Below are 19331 nucleotides of genomic sequence, written 5' to 3'. Positions count from 1 at the left end.
TGTCATCTGCATTCTCTGACTCCCTGTTGTATCTTTAACTCCTTAGAATAAAAATAGTAGGGACTGAAATACTGTGTGCTAATTCAAATATAACCATACTTAAAGGTTTGGGGTCACTGTAAATTGTTCTGTATAGACATTATATGGAAAAATATACACAGCAAAATAAATCTTACAACCAAAATCCCTCAGGTGTTTTGATAAGGAATATAATTTAAATAGCACATAACTTTAGAAAGGCAGAGGACTATTATATCACCAAGTTTTTGCTTAAAGAATCTCCATCCAGATACCCAAACAACTTGATCACAAAACAATTCCTGTTTGGAATATATTAAATTCTGATTGCCTAAAGGTCTGATTCTTTTCTTCTAAATGATTAGTAAAAAGTTTTGCCTCACTTTTACATTTCTTATTCTACATGAATTTAAATACTCCAATAACTTTTTTTACTCCTTCACATAATACTGAATGCTGTCATACCCATCTACTCCAGATAACAGTAACCATTTTAAGGACCTTATTACTTTAAAACATTTTAGAGTTTCAGAGGTTTGCAAATTTCACATTCCTTCTCTCTTTTGATTCACAAATGCATGATCTGTTCTTACGCATTTGTTCAATAAATAGCCAAAAGAAACAAGCCTTCCCCAAAGTTCTTTTAAAGTCAGCGCTTACTATTCTGTATAAAAAGCATATTTTACACCCCAAACCAGGAACAAGAGGAAGTCAAGTCCTACATAATCACATTTATCCTCTGTCCCAGATGTTACCACAGTATCATACAACACTGGAATATGGGGACCTGCTGATAATAATCAGGTTAGGGCTGCTCAGACTCCTAAAAGAAGCTCTTAGTATCATTGTAACAATTTGCTGCCCTAAAATATCTCAGGCTTCAAAGCTCCAAAAAGGAATGGTGGGATAAAGCCCATCCAAGTGAGAACTAATTATATCAGAAAAGCACCCTAAACAGACTGTTATTTACATAGTGAAAGACCAAGGAGAGGCAGCCAGTGATCTATTCTAATAGCATCAAGTTTATGTTTTGCAGCTGAAACAGGACTTGTAAATTCTTGTTTAAAAGTATGTGCTGATTAGTGTTGACATTTTAGCTAGAGACTTCTGAATGGAGTTTGATTCCTGTCCCCCTGCAAAAAATAATATAAGGCTCTGCATCAGATTTGGAGAAAAAAATCCAACAGCTCAATCCTATGCATATTTGCTAAAAAAAAAAAAAAAGAAGTATCACCACATTCAGTGTAACTCATTCCTTACTGCATTTAGGATTGTTGCCTTAGATACTACCTTCTGAAATGAGTGGAAGATTCATTTAACATGGTCCTCAAAATAATCTACATGAGCAAGGATTTTATTTCAACAATCTTGAACTGGTGCAACAGCGCTGTTCAGAGGTCACTCAGAGGCTGGAATGATTGTCTGTCTGCTAGATTTTAAACATTTCAAAGCCCTGTTAATTGAGCAGAGCACAAAATGTTGATAAAACTGTTAAACACACATACACAGCTTGGTAAACATGGGAGGAGGACTTCTCTTGTGATCTCTCCTTTTAGCCTACTAGTGGACCAAGTGATGCACATTTGCATGTTTTACATAATTTGCATAGCTACAGCTTGATGGAAGTTTAACAAATTCAGAATCTTACAGATCTTCCTTACAGGGACCAGGAAAAGACAGCCTGAACTCAGATGTGGGATAGCACAGCTCTGTACAGAAACATAACAGACTGGGGGCTACAGGAAGAGAGTCATGACTACGATGATTCTTTTTTACATGTTATTGGAATTTTAACCACACCTTTAGAAAAAAAAAATCTTGACTTCCTTACAGAAGCATTTCTGTTACTTTTAAGATTCAAAAGCCTTAGAAGACGATTCAATTAATAGGTTGTATTGTTCTTTTAGTGGATTTGCTGTCAATTTTGTTCCACATTTGGTTCTCCAATTACAGTTCTCTTACTACTATAGGCTACTGCATATGTAATGCTCCATCTATGCTTAAAAACAGATGGTCAACTTCCAACAACAAAAAGCCACACTTAATGGCTGCAGCTTAGCACTGCAGTCAATAAGGCAGCAACACCAAAATGTGTAACAGTAGGATTTTTATTTGCAAAATCCTTTAAGGGTTGTTGGTTTTGGGATATTAAGGTTAAAATATTTCCATAGTTCTATAAACAATGGAAAAAACATGTTTCTATTTCTTGGTGATTTGCTGTTGAAATTAAATTTCAGTTGGGCGAAGGGTATGGATCAGGGCTGCCTACTTCTGCCTCAGCATGTCTAAGAGATCCTTTCCAGAAGTGCAGCCTTTAACTATCTGAACTTACTATAACAATAAATAAGGACTGTAAACTCAGGTTACCAATTCATGATTAAGGTGTTGGGAGTATAACTATGAATCATAAGTGACACACACATACAACTTTATACTGTTGTATATGTAATTGTTAGTCAGGTTTTATTACCATCATCACAGTATCTATCTTCAGTATATTTTGACTTACTTTGGATATTTTGCAGAAAGCCTAGGAAACAATTAATAGTAAGGTTTAGCAACACCACTTCTGAAAAATGGAAGTGGCTTTCCCATTTTCCAGTGACTTTTATTGTTTTGTGATACACATATCCTAAAGGGACAGTAAGCAAACACACATTCTACAGTTTCTCATGATATTGTATTCTGTTGTATTAAGATGTCCAAATGTGGAATGACACAATTGGGATAATAATCCCAAATCTGATTATTCCTTTTTTTTTTAATTTAAATCAAAAGTATAACATCTAAATAAATTAAAAAAACAATTGGGAAAGAAATAGTACCTCATTCTTCTTTCTGTATTATTCCTTCTCCTTCTTCAGCTGGAACTGAATTATATGGTATAGATACACATAGGAGCTTCCAGATCTCATTCTACCAAGCTTGCTGTTCCAATGCATATTAATATGGCATCTGCAACCCACAAAGTTAAATTCTACATGGTCAACACGATGCAAGTTAGCCAGATTATGCAAATGAGGTTTCAGTAATAAATAAAATATGCATCTCGGACACAGAATCCAGTTCAGCAGCAACAGAAGGAGTAACTATATTTTTGACACTGCTACCCATTCTACCCTAAGTACTTTACGATAAAACTCACAGTACAGAAAAAAAAATCTGGATCTTATAAAATATTTTATGGAACCAGAAGATTAGTTGGGACAGAAGAAAGAATGTGGAACAGGGAATTATGAAGAACGAAATAATCTTCATCCTAGCCATTAGAGACTCCTCACTGATCAACTCTGGTCTCCAACCTTGAAAATCAGTTTGTTGCATGATATGTGGACATTTGTTAACTTTAGAGAAGTCTGATACTACAGTGATCTGTTTATCTATGATTCTGGATGTATAACATTAATGCACTAGCACTATTAGACAACAGACCTCTTATCTTCAAAGCAGAAAACACTTATTTGGTTTAAGTTGTTGTGCTAATATGATGGTTTATTTTCCAAAATGTACCTTGCTCAGCAACCTGAGATTCTAGCTTCTAAATGAGTTTCCAGAATCACAGATGAAACTTATTTCAAAGCTGAAATATAATTGAGAGTTCTTTGTTATCTATTTATACACTGCAACCACTGGATATATACTGTTTTTCTGTATCTGCTAGTGACAGGTATACCTTCCCTGCCTTCGGAATTAATTAGCAGTGCTTGCCAGGGAGTAGGGGTAGGGAGAACCTTATACATGATTCCTGATGGTCCAAATAAGTTCTTTACCTCCTTAAATAAGGAATGAATATGTACTAAAGTGCTTTATGCAAACCACATCAGTACATTACTGAAACAAAGGAGATTCTAATGGGAAAAAGTCTGCATTCTAAATATGCAGAGAGATCTTAACAATTTTATATGAAAGAAAGAATCAAGAGAAATAACTTCTCCCTTGTCTTTTTTCAACTCTGTATTAAAAAAAGTGCAGTAAAAAATGCAGTAGGTGAGAGGGACTGAGGCAGGCCATCAGTGGTAATGTGCAAATGTATGTCTCAGCAGTTCATCTGCAGATGGTCGCAACTTTGCCTCAGTAAATATTCGCTTTAGAAAATCCCGACCGTGATCTGAGACGTGAGGTGGCAGCTGGGGATTGGTTGGCTGTGTGGCAATTTTAAAGATGGCAGCCATTGCTTCAAATTCTGCCCAGGGTGGCTTCTCAGTGAGCATTTCAACAACTGTGCAACCTACACTCCTGCAACAAGAAAGAATGAAAAGCAAGTTAAACTCAAGCAGACAATCTGGAAAAGATAATCAAAACATAATGTGTTCTCCCACCAAAAGAAAAGCTTTTTACATCTCTATATAAGCTTATCTAAGATTTCATTAGGTGGAACCAGACTTGTTCTTTCAATGTTACCAACTTCATATGTTTCTATTGGAAGAAGGGGGCAGGGAAAACAAAAGTGAGTTGATTCAACCAATTTATCATTCATTTTCATTGCAGTGCACAGAGCTTTCACCACTCTCCCGTTCCCATCCTCTGGAACTGCAGGAATAAACAGAACTGGAACACAGAAATAAGCAGGAATTTTTGAAAATTCCTGAAATATTCTTAGGAGCAGAATTCCATTCACCATAAGGTTAGATCCAACCTTATACTAGCACAATTGTTCTGCATTTCAGCCAGATGAATTACTCATTTTCAAGTTATAACAACTTAGTATTCTGTTTTTTAAAAATCAGAGAAAGTTGCATCCAGTTTAAATATTGACCACTCTACTTTCTTTGAATTTCCTCTAAAGCTCCAGTAACTCAAATATAATTTTATTACTGAACACACACCATAAAAATAGCAGCTCCTTCAGAATTTATAGTAGAAAAGACAATCACTGCAAGGTAATAAGAATTTATAAACATCCTGCTATGGAATCATAGCAAAACAATTTTTATGTCTGAATAAATTCTTAGTAATACATTACTATTTGTTTGAAAGCCACATTGTCCTATTTTCTCTAAGATGATAATCCTGAACCAAGGCTGTGCCACTTCTTACTTCAAGTTAAGTTCTCATAAGGCATAGCCCAGACCCTGGTCAGCAGGCCTACAGAGGTCCGAGCTTTTGGCTGCTGCTAATGAATGGCAGGTTGGTCAATAATAAGGCCCCCCTTATTCACCTTATTGGGGAGAAGCAGGCCAACCTGGCATGCATTACCAAGACCTGGCTGACACCAGAAGGGGGTGTTGCCCTTTCGGAATTGTGTCCAGCTGGGTTTAGGTTTGGCACCAGCCAAGACCCCAGGGCAGGGGAGGGTGTGTGGCAGTGGTCATCCAGGAATCTCTGCTGGCCTTCAGGGGCTCTGCTCCACAAGTGGCTGAATGTGAGACCCTGTTTCTGAGGTTGGGCGCACAGGATCAGTTGGGAGTGTTGCTTCTGTACCAGCCTCCCTGCTGCGTAGCAACCTCCCTGCCTCAGCTGCTGGAGGCCATCTGGGGGTTGGCAGTGGAGTTCCCCAGGCTTATGGTCTTGGGGTACTTTAATCAGGCATCCCTGGGGCTGGCCTTGGAGGCAGCTTGGGAATTCATGGCTAACATGGTGGCCATGGGCCTATCCCAAGTCATCTATGGCCCGACTCGGGACAGTGGTCACTCTCCAGACATGGTTTTCTTGTCGGAGCAGTGGCAGCGTGATCTGGTGGGGGATTTGATATTATCCCCTCTGTCATGGTCAGACCACTCCCTGGTGGCTGTGCGATTCTCCTATGCTGCCCCCCTCTGCAGGGAGGCAGGACCTATTCAAACAGTCCGCCCCCAGCGACTGATGGACCTGCAAGGGTTCCAAAGGGAGCTGGGGGTTGTTCCTGAGGCCATGCTGCACGGTCCAGCAGAGGCCCTGGCTACTGCAATGCGCTAGACTACTGTAATGCGCTCTACATGGGGCATCCCTTGAAGAGTATCCAGAAGCTACAGCTGGTCCAGAATGCAGCCACGCGGGCTATTTTGGAGCCTCAAGAAGGACCCATATAACACTGCTGCTCCGCAAGCTGCATTGGGAACCAGTTTGCTTCCAGGTCCAATTCAAGGTGTTGTTTATCACCTTTAAAGCCCTACATGGCATGGGACCAGGTTACCTGAGGGACCACCTCTTCCCCATGACTTCAACCCATCCCACCCAATCACACAGAGAGGGCATGCTCTGGACCCCCTCAGTAAAAGAGCTCCAACTAGCGGGGTCCAGAAGGCGGGCCTTCTCTGCTGTAGCCCCCGCCCTTTGGAATATCTTTCCCCTGGAGGTGAGATTGGCCCCCTCACTCCTGGCCTTCTGAAGGGATTTGAAGACCTGGCTCTACCATCTGGCCTGTGGTGGGAAGGGAAAACATCAGGTGTGGGGATGGCTAGCCCCTTAGAGGCCTGGCGTTTGCTGCTCTGAACCATCGGCCTCCTGGATTCTTTCTTTTTTAGTAATTGTTTTGTACAGGTTTTAGGTTTTATGTAATTGTATATTTATTTATTGTTTTAATGAGTTGTGAGCCACCCAGAATCCCCCATTAGGGGGAGATGGGCAGGGATAAATTAAATAAATAAATATATAAAGAGGCGGCAGTCTTACCCAGTTATCTGGGAACGGTTTGATCCTGTTGGCCCTGAGGAAGTGGACAGGGTCCTTGGGGCTGTTATCATGGCTACCTGTATTTTGGATCCTTGTCCCTCCTGGTTAGTCAAAGCCACCAAGGAGGTGACTTTAGGGTGGGTACTGGCGGTGGTCAATTCATCCTTGCAGGAAGGTGTGTTCCCCGAAGCCTTTCAAGGAGACTTTGGTCCACCCCCTCCTCAAGAAACCATCACTAGATTCCACCCTTCTAGACAATCTTCATCCAGTTTCCCACCTTCCCTTTCTAGGAAAGGTGGTGGAAAAGGTAGTCGCGTGGTAGCTTCAGAGGATCCTGGAGGAAACAGATTATCTGGACCCCATCAGTCAGGGTTCAGGCCCAGTTATGGGACAGAAACAGCATTGGTCGCACTTTTGGATGATCTCTGGCAAGAGCGGGATGAGAGTAGTGCATCCATCCTTGCTCTTCTTGACCCCTCGGCGGCTTTCGATACCATCAACCATGGTATCCTTTTGGGGTCGGCTGCAGGAGTTGGGGCTGGGTGGCACAGTTCTGTGCTGGTTCAGCTCCTTTCTCCAAGGCCAAACCCAATTGGTGTTCATAGGGAGTGAGAGGTCCAACCCACGGCCCCTCCTTTGCATATATATATACAAACATTTATCTGATATGACAAGTTTTCTTCCTACGTAAGTGACAATTAAACCTGCAAATATAATTTAGTTCCGCTTTTTTAAAAAAAACAAAACAAAAAAAACAAACCTTCCCAACTTTACAGGGATTTTTCTTTTTTAAAACAAATGAACCTAGCTCTAAAAGTATCTTTATTTCTCCAAAACTGGGCAATAGAAATGTCTACTGTGAAATGTCATCTCATTTTCCTGAATAGTACAAATTTACATCTGTGATTTTCCTAAGTGAGTCAACAAAAGGAGTGAAATCTGCTGAGGATCAGGTGCCAAGACAAAGCAAGTCCCAATTCAATTCTTTGTTTAGTGTACAACCCTAACCACAGCTATTTCATGAAGCTGAACAAATTTGGCGAGTAACATTGTTTTGCTTTGTAATGTTTCACATAACTTTCCAAACAAACTGTATCAATGGAGTTTCTTAAATTGCATGAATTTACAAACATGAAGCAGCTCTGAGCAATTGCCTTTAATTAGAATAATATAAAACTTACCAAATATCTGCTTTTCTCCCATATCCTTCCCCACTAATCACTTCCGGGCTCATCCAGTATGGAGTTCCTGTGGCAGACTTCATTCCCGTACCAGATAGGCAAATTGTTTGAAGCCGCTTGCTGGCACCAAAATCGCCCAACTTAACATTGCCTGCAGAGTCACGAAGAATATTTGCTCCTGAAAGAAATGTAGACAAATGATGTAGTGACAGTAAATTGCCCCTACTCTGGATTAATAATAGCTATTGCTGTGTAATCACGAGGCCAGTAGAATCATACAGGAAATAAGCATATTTTTTGTTTAATGGATACTGTAATACCATGGGTGTACAAATACTGTAGACAGACTGAATAGTTTAGCTGGTGTCTTGGAGATTCACCCATAGTTGCAAATAGGCAGAGGACAGGAGTTTCAAAGTCAGTACAATTCCATGTAAAACTGTAAGGGAAGGCTGTGTCTGTACTGATCTTTCTTGGACAATCCATTTCCAAAATACATCATTTTCTTCCAGATTCTGAGCTATACATTGATAGTAGTTTGTCTACTCTATATGTTCTTTCTGGATTCCTATAGTAAATACTTCAACCACTGGAAAGGAATCAGGATGAATAAAGGGAAGAAATAATCTGTTGTCATTATGATTAATGGTATAGAATGATTTGCTCCCACAGTGTTGGAGATGGTTCAAATGTTTTTTTTTAAAACTGATTTTATTGCTTGAAAAAGAAAATCAAAGAAAACGGAAAAGACAATAAATAAGAAACAGAACACAAAATACCTTAAAAACCTCATAAAACTAAAAAAAAAACCCCACTAACAAACCACAGTTGAAAAAAATATGAACAAACCCTTTAAAATGACACATATATTTTTTAATAAAATTACAGCTCAATTTTTAAACAACAAATTAAACCCTGACCACAAAGAATCATACTGGACAATCTTTCCATTAAGTTGATAAAAAGCCAATTCAAAATCTGAAAGCACACACATTTCTTCAAACCAAACTTTAACACCTCAAATATTAAAGTCTATCAAATAATACGTATGTATGTATGTTTCAATTCAAGTGTAGTAGATCCAAAGCTCTTCATAAATAAATAAATTATAAACTTTGCCTGGTCTTGCCTGTCTCCCAGCTGCAGCCCTACCTGAAGCAAAAGGACCTGCAATAGTGACTCATAACCACATTACCATTTATCTGGAACACTGTAATGTGGTCTATATGGGGCTGCCTTTGAAGACCATTCAGAAACTTCTATTGGTCCAGAATGTACCAGTTGTTGAAAGGTAGTCACCAACATGAGCATATTACACCTATGCTTCAGCCTTGCACTGACTCCTAGTTATTTAACTTTAGCTCAGACCACCAGTTGACTCTCAGTGGGTTATAATCAGTAACTAGACAACCCATGACCCACTGGGTCATCGTTTCAGAGATATTTCCTTACCTAAGCAGAGAAACAGAATGACCAAGGGCAATAAAGCAGTGGGAGTGTGAGCAACTTCCCCACTGACCTCCCCCCCCCCCGGTCAGCAGCGGGAGCAAGAAGACAGCGAAGGTCAGCTAGGGCGGCAGGGGCCATGGAGTGCAGGGGGCCAAAAGGGCATAGATGGAGATAGATGGGTGGGGGCAGTTGAAGGACCCCTGCAGTTTTAAGTGCAGGCAGGCTGCCAAGCGCCTGAATTTTGATCATGTTCCCACAGGGGTGCTGCAACGGCTGTAACTTCAGGGACTGGTCATAAGTCTCTTCATTCAGCACCGTCATAACTTTGAACAGTCGCTGTACGAATGGTTCTACATCAAGGACTACCTGTAACATAATCTTGCTAGTCTAAATGTGTTTCCTTTCCTCCCTCTTTTATCTTCATGAGAGGTGGGGGGAGCTGTCTCAGATGCTTTCACAATATTTTATTGGCCTGGGCTCAAGTTTCATTTATCTGATCATTGCCTTGGTAGTAGATCTTCCCCCTGTCCTTCAAGCCCATCCTCATTATTCACTACAGGACACAGCCCCTGCCCAGCCCAGAGCACTGGTATCACATGCTTATATTCACATGTAATTGGACCACTGTATTCTGGTCTAATAGAAGCTTCCAAAGACAGCCCCAATTAGAGTACATTGCAGTAGTCCACACAGGCGGTATTAATAAGGGCATGAGTCATTGCTGCAAGATCTTCCCATTTCGAGTAAGGTTGTAACTTGCACTCCAGCCAAAGCTGGACAAAGGTCCCCACCCCCCACAGCCTATGCTTATCCGAGAAATAAAAATGAAAGGAAACCCATGTTTTCTTATTACATGCTCCAAGAAGTTAATTTGTACCACATCAGAAGCTTTTCTAGCATCTAATGAAACATTTATTACTACTTATGGTGGGGGTTTTAATTATGGTTATGTATGCTTGTTATTTTGTTGCTGTTAACCACCAAGAGTTCTTGGAGATTATTTATTAGATTTGTATAGCACTATAAATATTACCATTTCAAGTTTCTCAGATTGAACAGGTAGAATATCCAGTAATAATCTAATATTGTATAATCTAATATGATTAAAGGCTTTCTGCCCAACTAATATATACATTATATTCTAGTAAAACAATTTTTACTTGTTTTTACTTCAATTCACTTGAAACATCTACCTATTAACAGTTTTGGAAAAGTGCAGGAAAGGTCTTCAATAAAATGCTATTTTCAGTAATATACCAAAAAAAAACCAAACCCCAAAAAACTATTCACAGATTTAGGAAAAAATATTTACAATTCATCAAGCAGACTTATAACAATGCCCCCTTCAGTACCTTTAATATCTCTATGTACAATCATGTTACTGTGCAAATAGTGAACTCCTTCCAGGATCTGGCGGGTATATTTCCGAGTCACATTCTCTGTGAGAGCACCATATGCCTTCAGCTGATCTTTAATTGAGCCCTACAGTCAAATAAAAAGATAATATATTAAGATAATGGAAATTTTCTACAAGTCCATTATATAAAAACTATAGCACTTAAAACATTGTTTAAATCTGCAAATGCAGTTCTCAGAAATCTCTCCATCTCACCTTAACTTACATTAGCCCTATATCCAGCCCACCGGATGTGCAACTTCAAGTCAGGGAAGATAGGATTTAAAGTTTAAATCCAGATAATTACTAGAACAGATGTCTGTTGGCTCATACTAGAAAGATAACAGAATGGTACAACTACCAAACTTGTTTATAACAGTAAAAAGAATAATAGTTAAGCTCTAAAAACTTAAAACTATTTGCTTTGCTTGATCAGGCTAATTTCTTTTAAACCTCAGTTAGATATGCCTTAACATCCTACTATCAGCCCAGCTTATTTTCACAAAGAAAGAAATATTTAATATGGTTCTTCACACTTGTATGGAAATAAAATTCAAGAATTAAATATGCATCTTGTTTAGACAATAAATATGTAAATAGCAGAATGCAGATAGCAAAACACTTTGTGGGGTTTCAGAGGAGATGCTGACCTGTAGATGCTAGTGTAAACAGGAGAAGATATTTATAGGGACCAAGTGCAAAAGCATTCTTTCCAGATTGGTGGTATACAGTATCTTATAAATCACTCCATTTGTAGACATGATTTCTGTATATGGGCATGCATACACTACAGAAAGTTACTGTCTATATGTGGATCTGTGGCTTACCCCTGGCATATATTCCATGAATATAGAAAGTGTTCCTTCAGGATGGTCCCTTAAGCAGCCATAATACTGAACAATTCTTTCATGTAGCAGATTTTTCAGAAGCTGAATCTCACATTCAAGGGCATTTACTTCCTAAAAGTGATATATCAGAATCAGAGCATATTTTAGCACTAAATCATACCAAAAAATACTTTATTCAACTTTTAAACTGAATAATTTAAAAATCATTATTACTAGCTCATTATTACCAATCACTACAAACCATTTTACTATTTTCATAATGAAATGAACACTTCAGTTTGGAAAAAATATATATATAAAAGGTATAAATTGTCACTCATCGAAAAACTATGATCTAGGGAAACAGCTTCCACAAATCTCTTTAAACAATATCAAAGAACTTGCAGTGCTCCCATTAATTGCAATGAGAATTGCACAGCAGCAGTTCTCAGAGGACCTTGTTTAAATTAACTGTTCTGATTTACGAGAATGATCAAATTACTGTATGAATTATGAATTTTACACAAACCCTAAGTGTTATTGGTAATACTGTGGGATTGAACAGGTCCTGTGCAGCTTATACACTTGGTACTGAATCCAACATTACATGTCCAAATACCACAAAGTAATGAAAACGCACTTTACAAATGTCATTCATCCAGTTTTCCAGTTCATTTTTCTCTCAGCAGCATCATAGTTTGAAGTGTAAGTTAAAAAAAGAATTGCCCAGAGTATCTGAGCACACGTGAAAGACACCAATTCTGTATTCATAAGTAACAAGAAAACTATTAATAATTAGCCTATACTGAAAGGAAATTTCTGAATATTTGACATGGTTAGAGAACTAACGGATCTGATTACAAACTTAATTTGTAGGCCTTCCATTAACCCTTCTTTATTTTTCAAGGGGAGAATCTTATGAGTATTTCCAGTTTTTACTCATGGAATGGGAAGGGAAATTCCACCCCCTCAGTAGGGTATGATGAAGTCTTGAAGTCTGCTCTGAAAGGACTCCTAACATTTTGAAAACAAATTGAGGATAAATTGGGAAAAAAGAAGAAGAGAGATTCCATTAAGCAGAAGGCATCTGTTCATGTCAACAATGCATTTCACTCATGAAAAAAAGCCAAACCATGTCACAGACCCCATAGATAAATACCATCACTCTTTCAGTGAAGTTTGTGTAAAATTCACATTCCATAATAGCTTTCCTTAACTTCTTTTGATTTTGCTAATATTTTTAGAATCGTTTTTTTTTTTTAAAGTTCACATTTTAACCATTTAAATAGAATCTTTAATGTACATGTACATATCAAAGAAGCTGAGAGAAGATTCACATTTTCCCCAAAAATTCTTACCTTACTAGTCTCTGGGCTGTCAGGATCAAACTCAACTTGTTTAACAGCTAGTTCTCGTCCTGTGTCTGCATCATAGCATAGATAAACTCTACCAAATGCACCTTGGCCGAGTGGTTTACCGAGCACCCAATTGGTTGGGGCACGTGGAGCTGTAACAAAATGTGAGAAGTCTGGTATATCCTATTATACAAGGGAAAAACACACCCATACCTTTCAGAAACTTTTCAAACAAGCTGCCAAATCAACATATTTCATTTTAAAATGTAAACATTTTCACTTACCCTTTGAATAGGCTTATAATTCCTGTTTTTGGTAAGTTTAAAACAATGCAGCAGAATCAAAAATAATTCATATATTAAATTATAATCATTATCAAGTGACCAAATAATCCAACAAATTTTATATTGTTTACTTTAATACAAAGGAGAAGTGAACGTGCTTAAACATTCAGAATAAACCACCATGTTTCATTAAGCATCATGTCTCTTGAAGATTTATCCATGACTTAACTACAAAGTATTAACTAATTACCTAAGATTGCTTTAGACTAAGAAGGTACTCAATAGACCCCAAAATGAAATAGTTACTTTACTAACATAGGCATAATATATATATTTTTACAATTATGCCTATTATACTGAAATTCTTTAGTCCTCTTCAAAAAGCTATGCAATAATAACAATTTCTGACCTGAGGACAAGGAGTAATTATAACAGTGTGATATATTTCTCTCTCCAAGACCCACCAGCATTTTCTTATGAAAAAGGATTCAATGATTTATTTTCCAGTAGGGTCTCTTTTATGTTTATCAGGTTATCCAGCCTTTTGTCAATCTGAGTAAGCCTCAAAGGTTTAGGGGTACAATAGTAATTTATTTTGGTAGATTAAGAAAGAAAATGGCCTGACTGCTAGGGAGGAATGAGTAAGTCTAAAAGTTATGGAATTGGAAGGAACATCAGTTTGCTCCTGAGATCCACAGAACAACACAGCAATGCAAAGGAGCTCTATATTCTATTACAGAGTTTAATCATATAAAAAACTACTTTGTTACATTAGCATATTATCATAGCAGTATATGATTCTTACTGATTTAGACTGTATAATATAATTAGTAATAATACCTACATCTTTAATATCCACACCTCCTGATCTTATATACTAAGTATTATGATTAATGAGCAAACTTAATTACAAATGAATACATTTTATGTTCATAAACTAAAAAGTGAAACTGAAAAAGGATTTAGTTTTCCTAAAATGTTCTTTCTTCCCCCACTTGTTCAACAAAAAGAGGGAGGAGGAGATTTTAATGTCCTCCAATTGTCCAGAAATGTTATATCACTAGCTTTTATACTACAAAGAACACTGTTCCCCCAAAGTTGGAACTTCACACTCCTAGTAGTCCTATTCACAACCATCATCACTGGTTTCCATATAAAATGAACAGGGTATTAATCTGCAAGTTATTATTGTGCTACATTTTCCAGCCATTGCTAATGTGCAGTTAGAATGCAGGAACATATTAGGACAAAAAAGTAAAAAGAACTAAAACCTAGGATTTTCCACAACTGAATTATAGTTCAGATGAAGAGTTACAAGGCAACAGATAGAAGGTTTCTCCTTACAGCGGCTAGGAGGGCTGATGTCCATCACTGTCAAAGTAGGGTTTTCTATATCACTCCCTCTTCTCCGCATTCGTCCATCTTCATATTCTGGAGTGAAAATGCTGCTCCCACTGCTTGTGCTCAATGAATAATCAGTTGGGCTGAAATTAACTGGAGAGCGTAAGCAGCTTCCTTGGGTCCTTCTAACTCTTGGAAAAGTTTTACGACCTGCAGAAAATTATAAGTAAATCCAATACTATAGTATTATGAAACATGCCTTTTATCAGTACATTCTTCTTAAAGCAACTGACAGTAAAAGATCACTAGACAGAATTGAAGACATGTTACAGATCTTAGAGGCAATCACAAATAAACGTTATTTACAAGTCACCCAATAATAAGGAATGCATGTGATAACCAAACAAAATAGATATCTTTTTAAAGGACCATAGCCAGCACCTTCTCTTGGAAAATAGTTTTCCATTTTCTAAACATGAACTATTTATTAAAATATAATTCCATAATATTTTTTATTGGCAGTGAGAAAATAATAGCCTTGCTGATCTTTTAAATACCATACTTGATGAAACTCTAGGGGTCTACTTTAAATAGTGGATTTAAGAAAGGACAGCATTCACAAGGGACTGAAATTAGGTCCCATGAACAGAAATCCGCTTGTGAAATGCTCCAGCAGGAAGCAAAGAAGGTACTCTGGTATATTTCTCCTTCTCTGTACAATCTACTGAAAAGCTGCTGTAGCAGGCTGGAGAACTTTCCAGAACAGCATAGGACATGGCACTAGAAGTTTCAAAGAGAAGCACTGAAAATACTTTTGACTTTCTTTCACTGTGGACCCCTACCAGATCTTCATCTTTTCCACGATCTTCCATGAATGGAAGGGCACATCTGGTTAAAACTGGAAGTATCTGGGGGTTGTTATTTAGGAAGTTAATGTTGAGAACTAGAAGAAGCAACTATAAATTTTCCCAGATAACTAAATGTCAATATTTGTGATCAAATTTGTATTATGCTAGAAGGCTTCCACCTCAATTTTTGGATGTTTATGACAAAGTGAAGCCTCCAAGGCTGGCAGTGATGCATCCATCAGCTGAACAAGAAAGGAGGGGATTTTTGCCAACTTCTCTGCAACTCCTTGCACCATCTCCCATACTACAGTATTCCAAAAGCTATCCCAACCCTGTGAAACAGATTCTGATGCTAATAAACACACTTTCCCTCCTCCCTATTTTGACCCCAGAATGTTGTTGGAGACCCGGCGATACACTATAGTAATGGCACAAGAGAAGACCAATTTGAGGGGCTCTTTTTAGGTTCTGGGGTAGTTTTGCTAAGAACAGGTTATTAAGCCTCCTAAAGACTTAAAAGAACTACTGTGAATTTTATCTTGTGGTGAAATAAATGAAAATATTATGCTGCCAAAAACTGATAATTTATTGTCAATGCAATCAAGTAAATTTTTTGCAACTGCAAAAAAATTCAGCAGCAGGCTATATGTGGCCACAAGTAACATGTTTCCCTCCCCTGTTCTATGACAACTCTAAAAAGGTCCTGCTAATCATTGCTAGTTCCAAAACAAAATGACAAAGAAAAATTTATTAATTCAAAATTAATACACAAAAAATGAAGCTGTCTTAATTGACAGTAAAAGAGACCATGAATTTGAAAAATATAAACCAGGTATGTTAGGTTACCCACAACTCACCATCATTGTATTCTTGATGCTGGTATGAAATATGATACCGAGGATAAGTTCCACCTTTGACAAACTTTTCAAATATTGGGAGGTCATAATCTGAAGAAAAATATTTTTGCTTTGTTCTGTTAAGCAATTTGAACTAGCCAAGACTAAATAAAAAGCTTTATGTATCACCCCCAATTTCTAATCAGGAAAACATAAAAGGATGTATGTCTTTTTCATCAAATATGTGTACATCATATCTATGTCATTCCTAAATTAGGGGCAGAAGACAGATCATATTCATATTGCTTTTTAGAAACAACATAGTAGTTGCTTATTTTAATGTGTATCTTATGCCACAGAAACATTTTTATTTTATATTCCTATACCTTTGGTATTATAGACTCCCCACCTATGAATAATTTAGACCCCCATACACAAATTTCATCATTTAGATCCCAGTTTGTTCAAGGAATATTGTTTTATTATCTTCTTGGTAAGCATGATGGATTCTGCTCATTCTCTTTGAATTAGAGAGGGATATACTTATCACATCTAAAGCCCACTTTCTGATCTTTTAAAGCTTTCAAAAAAGATTACAACATAAAATCATTCATTTTAAAAACTGCTCGTACATCTTCTAGAGTTTATTATAACCTTTTGAGGTTTCAATATATTTTGATCCACTAGATTAAAAAACTTCAGGTTCAATTGCAAAATTCAGTACAACTTCATAATATAGCACAATCAAATTCCATCTTGATTTGAACAGAACTTAGTCAAGCACCTGAAAGCTTGAAACTTTTAAAATTCCCACTGCAGTTCTAATTGTGTAGGTCACAATGTGGTCAATATTCTATATGTTTAAACTTATGTCTACAGAGCTAGAAAGTAGTGGTCATAAATCCAAAGGACCTTGATAAAATTGGAGTTATAAATATATCCACTAAATACAAAGGAACCAGATCAAGATTCTGATTTTTATCATCTCAGCAATTATGAATTTGCTATTTTCACTGAAAAATTGGATTTTTATCTCTAGCACTGATTTGTTTTTCAAAAAAGGTATTTCAATTTTTTTCTATGATTATATGGCTGTATTAGTTACACTGCTGTACTTGCTACTATAGACTTTGACCAAGTCAAATTAAACACTACTCCTGCAAGAAGTTGTAGGAACTTAACATTATAATATAAAACTTTGTAACAATAATACTGGAAACTATGTCCATTTGTTTTTATCTACCAGAGAATTCTTGATGGTTATCTGGATAGCTCTGAGCTCTTGGCATCCGGGATTTAGGGTAGTTCTCTCTAGAAACACAAAACATTGCAATATTACACTCTTAATAACTAAGAGCCTCCTGAATACAATAAGATTCTATGATTTGCAGAGCACAGCAGAAAGACAGATTATAAATGATTCTCACCCATCTAAAGGGCTGTCAAGTGAAGGACAACTTCCTGAGCCAGAATTTTCAGGGCTACTCAGTGATAATGGATCCAACATCTGGAATAAAAGCACAAAAAGTGTACTGTTAAACTTCAGTTAGTTCAAGCCACATCAATAAATAGAATTGAGAATTAAATATTAATCCAAAATTTAAGGAGACCAAAAAAACCCCTTAAGCCACTAGACCTGCATGCAGCAGATCCTTTATCAAGAAAATGCTTACTAAGTCTCTTTCTGGAATGAACTCGCCCTCACTATTGATACTAGTGAATGATCCATTCCGTGCCACATGATCATCTGGAATGTATCCTGGAGGAGGAGAGCTGCTGTCACGAGTATAGCCTGTTGATTTTTTAAAAAACGGAAAAAGATTATAAAAAACGTTTACTATCAAGAATTACTATTTTTATTTTATTTAAATCAAATAATATGCCTTTCCTCTGAACTTTCAAACATTTCCTATTTTCTTAGATTATACATGCTGCGTAGGCAAACAACATTAGTTCAATATAGGACAATTTCAAATATAAAGAAATACAGTATGCATTTTCTGTATCTGAACCAGATTCTAACCAATCTCTATAAAGCTCTTTTCAGTTTGTAGCTTTCTCTTCAATAATTTCAGCTAGCACCCGAACTAGTCTGCCTGCTTCATTTTTGGTGACTTTCACATGAGTGAGTATTGTATGCAAATTATGGGCAGGACTTGAAGGGAATTAAAAATGGAATTTGAAAAAGCTATAGGTATCAAGACTGTGTCACTTCAAAGAAAAGCATTTACATAATCTGTAGAGGAAAAAAAGGACAATGGCTGATGCATATTTTTAAACAAACAACTAATGCCTTATACCTACTCTTTAATTTCATTAAGTCAGCCTAAAAGCAGCATTTTCCAGGTGTTAAAATTCAACTACAGAACCATAAAATATTTAAGTATGAAAGATACCACATTAACAAACAAAACTGGCATATATCAAAAAACATGTAAGTATAACAGTAAAATGTACAAAACCAAGCAATATACATCAGGTAAAGACTGTCTAACTAAGGTAAGTTCTTTGGTAGGTTTCTTTACTAGTTCAATAGTTTAAGAATCTGGGAATTACCTAAACATTTTTTTCTTGGAAAGAGAGGTATATATACAAACCAGCATCTACCACTCTTAGCTAACTTTGCTAGTTCATTCACCTCACCAGGAAACACCTCCATTGAACTGAGAAAGAAACCTTTCTCAGCCTTTCTCATTAGAAAAGCAGGAAATAGTAACACCTGTCAAAAGGGCTCAGAATTTCTCTGGTAGCAGCTATTGCAAGATTCCCTTATAATCTTATTCTTCCCTTCTAAGAAAAAGAAACTGAAAGAATGTAGAACATAAGATGACTTCTGCTGGATCAAGCCTATGGCCCAGCTAGCTGAGCATTCTGGGTCACTTAGTGACCAACCACATGCATTTAGGAAACTCATAATCATGGGCAGGAGAGCAACAGCCCTCTCATCTGTTTTTTCTTAGCAGCTGGTATGAAAGGCATATGCTACCAGTGATTCAGAAATAGAACAGCCCTAAAGCTTTCTTGCCAGTGATAGCCTGATTCTCCTTAAATTTCTCCAGTTCCCTTTTAAAGGTAATCTAAATTGGTGACCATCACACCTGGGACAATAAATTCTAGTTTAAATATGGAGTGCATTAGGTTTTCAGCTGTTGCATAGCACAGGACTACACCACCAAGCAACCACCTTCCTCACTTATCTGCCCAG

The 19331-nt window shown here is 37.3% G+C and overlaps 1 protein-coding gene across 2 annotated transcripts in view; it reads right to left on the bottom strand.

Moving 5' to 3' along the window:
- Positions 1 to 11: 11 nt before the first annotated feature.
- Positions 12 to 19331, bottom strand: part of MAP3K2 (mitogen-activated protein kinase kinase kinase 2) — a 41151-nt gene continuing 21831 nt past the window's right edge. For both annotated transcript variants that reach the window (XM_007420156.4, XM_025163570.2), the window contains exons 8-17: positions 17800 to 17918; positions 17554 to 17633; positions 17370 to 17437; positions 16148 to 16237; positions 14446 to 14652; positions 12821 to 12969; positions 11463 to 11594; positions 10592 to 10721; positions 7791 to 7968; positions 12 to 4254 (exon numbers count right to left, since the gene is read on the bottom strand). In XM_007420156.4, coding sequence (XP_007420218.1) covers positions 4029 to 4254; positions 7791 to 7968; positions 10592 to 10721; positions 11463 to 11594; positions 12821 to 12969; positions 14446 to 14652; positions 16148 to 16237; positions 17370 to 17437; positions 17554 to 17633; positions 17800 to 17918 — 1379 coding nt within the window. In that variant the 3' untranslated portion in view covers positions 12 to 4028. The remainder of the gene's footprint in view (positions 4255 to 7790; positions 7969 to 10591; positions 10722 to 11462; positions 11595 to 12820; positions 12970 to 14445; positions 14653 to 16147; positions 16238 to 17369; positions 17438 to 17553; positions 17634 to 17799; positions 17919 to 19331) is intronic.

Source organism: Python bivittatus, unplaced genomic scaffold (assembly GCF_059951505.1).
Source record: "Python bivittatus isolate LINGU-HERP-01145 unplaced genomic scaffold, Pbiv_v1 ctg000480_np1212, whole genome shotgun sequence".
NCBI classification, from domain to species: domain Eukaryota; kingdom Metazoa; phylum Chordata; class Lepidosauria; order Squamata; family Pythonidae; genus Python; species Python bivittatus.
Note: the sequence above shows the minus strand (reverse complement) of the source record. Positions and strands in the feature narration are given on the sequence as shown.